At 47.0% G+C, this 2,777-nt stretch overlaps 1 protein-coding gene across 1 annotated transcript; it reads right to left on the bottom strand.

The window, feature by feature from the left end:
* Positions 1-420: 420 nt before the first annotated feature.
* LOC118689070 (helix-loop-helix protein 13-like) lies at positions 421-2,387 on the bottom strand. Its single transcript, XM_036387107.1, has 2 exons — positions 1,940-2,387; positions 421-458 (listed from the first exon to the last, which is right to left on the bottom strand). The coding sequence occupies exons 1-2, from the start codon at positions 2,385-2,387 to the stop codon at positions 421-423; spliced, it is 486 nt and encodes a 161-aa protein (XP_036243000.1).
* Between the last annotated feature and the right edge of the window lie 390 nt (positions 2,388-2,777).

The following is a 2,777-nucleotide window of genomic DNA, read 5'->3' as shown; positions in this document are numbered from 1 at the left end:
TTTGGATATCTACAGAGCCATGTCTCACCTCCTGGACTTTCATGGTCTCTGAATCCCGGGTGACTCTCACAACCATCACCCTGGATATCTTAAGCCAAGCACTAGATTTTCACAGATGTTGCTTAGCTTTTTTCTTATAATCGTGTTTCTCACGTGCTGGAAATGGGATTTGGACATAATCCTCATCCAGTGGAAGGGAAAATGTTGGGGCTGTGGTTGTGCTGGCACTGGTTCTCAATGTTTTGCTGTTCTTCAGCGAGTGCAGGTCTATCAGAGTGAGAAAGAGAAGCAGGAGGCCCCAGGGAGCGATGAATCAGCAGAGAGAGGGGCTGGGTGCTGGAAATGAGGTGGGGAAGTGCTCTGGGAATTGAGCAGCTGGTACCCAGCACTCCAGGTTTTCCTGCCTTTAAAGGCCTCTCCTTAATCCCACTTTACCCAGGACAGGCGGGCTGTCAGATCTGCACAAGGGAGAGAGGAAAACATGGTCATTTCAGCATTTAAATTAACCTTTAACAAGTCAACTATCCAGCCTCTCCAGAAGAGGAGCCTCATTCAATTGGATCTTTCCAAGTGGAGCTCTTCAGGACAGGAAGTGTGGCAAAAGGGGGATCCCAATGAGAAATATTTGTTTTATTTTACATCTGTTAAAAGCAGGGGAAGCTGGCCACTAAAACACAAAATTTTTTTTTGTTGTCAAGAGACATAATCAATGGTGTATCAGGAGTCATTTTCCCAGATAATGAAAATTAATAGGAAAGGAGAAAAAACTCAATTTTTCCTTTCAAGTAAACTGATTGCTTTTCCTCTGCTGTCTCTGTCCCTTTAGCACTTCCCTGTAATATGAAAGAGGAGTATTTCTATTCACTGACTTTTCTCTTTCCTTACTCGTGCTGTACTTTTTGAGGGCTCATTTTGAAGGCCCCTTTCCAAGATCCAAAGGAACATATACAGCAAAGGAACAGAGTTGGAAAGGGGATTAATTAAATTAAAATGCAAAGTACCAAGAACTACTGAACCCCCCCCCCTGCCCCAGTCTGCTCCTCCCTGCTCTAAGCAGCACAAAACCTGTTGCCTTCTGAGATTGAGGCCCTGTGTTGGGCAGTTTGGGCAATTTCCCATCTTCACCACGCAGTGGCCTGATGAAAAATATATTCTGGAGGAAGAAAGGCCTAAATTCATTCCAGCTAAATCAGGGATTAAGTACAAACCCAACAGAAAACTGAATAACAGCCCTCCACTTTAAAATAGAAATAATTATATAAGATTATAAATTGCAAATAGACATTTACTTCCCCATATTTTGAAAATAGCTTGAAATTTGAACACTCTGACTTGTATATCCTGGTTCATGGGTTGAACTGTAACCTCTGAGAAACTTTGGGTTGCTGGAACATCTGTATTTTAAGAAATGAAATGCTGTTTGTGTCCAACCCCAGGTGTTTTTCTCTGCCAAGTACAAGCTAAAGAAAACTTCTAAAGAAAATGTAGAAAATCTCTAACTGCTCCATCAGAAAAGAACAATTTCTCATAGAATTTTTTAAAAAGTCTAAAAATATATTCTAAGACTAAAAATCTTTCCTCTTTGTAAAAAGAACCTTAGCAAGTTGCTTTTGGCTGGGGAGGGGGGCAGTGTTTATTCAATTTTTTAAAGAAAAAAAGAAGGTTAGAGATGATAGATAATTATGATTTTCTACTGCGACCCAATTGAGATTTCCTCTCTTTGAAGGTCCTTCCTGTGCCGTTTCAGAGCTATTTGGGTGTGACAAGCAAAAAATCAAAAACCGACAAAACCAACTCTGCCTAAAACCCGACAAAACCAACAACTGCCCAAAACCCGACAAAACCAACTCTGCCCAAAACCCGACAAAACCAACAACTGCCCAGAATCAGCTCCCAAAGGTGGCCCTGCTCCCCCCAAGCGCCGCCCGCCCTCGCTCACCGCTGGTGTTCCAGGCCGCCTGCTGCGGGCCCGCGGCGCCGCTCCTCAGGCACTGCTCCACGTAGGCCCGGGGGTGGCAGCCGGACAGGAGGATGTCCCCAAGCAGGGCGATGTAGGCGGTGGCCAGGCGCAGCGTGTCGATCTTGGACAGGCGCCTCTCGTAGGGGAAGGTGGGCACGCGGCCGCGCAGGGCCTCGAAGGCCGCGTTGAGGCCCAGCATGCGCCGGCGCTCCCGCAGGTTGGCGGCGCGGCGCTGCCGCGGCTGCCCGGCGGGCTCCGGCGGGGCTGGGAGCTTGTCCAGATCAGCACCAGCCGGCCCTGGCCATGAGGGCTCTGCCAGGCACTCCAGGAGAAAGTTCTCCAGCTGTGTGTCAGGATCTGGTGGCTCCCAGAGGAGAGATTCCGCAGCGGGGCCTCCCTCCTCGAAGCTGTAGCAAAGCTCCTCCATGCCCTGGCCCTGCAACTCAGGCTCACAACTTCAGGTTAAACTGGTTTAATGGGGTTTTAATTTCGACAAATGTGGGCAGGGAGCTCTGGTTGTGTCCTTGGGGAAGGTCATGGAAAAATTTTCCACGGTTACAAATCCGAGTGGGAGTTGGGATTTAAATACTTCATGTCTTCTCAGCAGGAAATACTTCATGGATCCTCTTCACCTCTCAAAACTAATTAGTGCACGTGCTTCCCTTTTTATTAGCTGTCCACTACAAAGCAATACGAATTAATTGAAGACAGAATGAGTTTTCTATTGACTTTCTCCTGGAAAATTCATTGAAGCACTTATTGAGCTCTTCCACAGGTCCAGTCTCTCCACCTCCTGTTTAGAGGAGGTTCACAGAGG

This window comes from Molothrus ater, chromosome 7 (assembly GCF_012460135.2).
Source record: "Molothrus ater isolate BHLD 08-10-18 breed brown headed cowbird chromosome 7, BPBGC_Mater_1.1, whole genome shotgun sequence".
Lineage (NCBI taxonomy): Eukaryota > Metazoa > Chordata > Aves > Passeriformes > Icteridae > Molothrus > Molothrus ater.
This window is presented reverse-complemented; position numbering and strand designations above follow the sequence as displayed.

Coding starts and splice junctions, on each gene's coding strand:
- LOC118689070 (XM_036387107.1), bottom strand. CDS start 2,387: ATGGAGGAGCTTTGCTACAGCTTCGAGGAGGGAGGCCCCGCTGCGGAA. Junction 459..1,939: donor GGCGGCCTGGAACACCAGCG/GTGAGCGAGGGC, acceptor TCCCTTGTGCAG/ATCTGACAGCCCGCCTGTCC.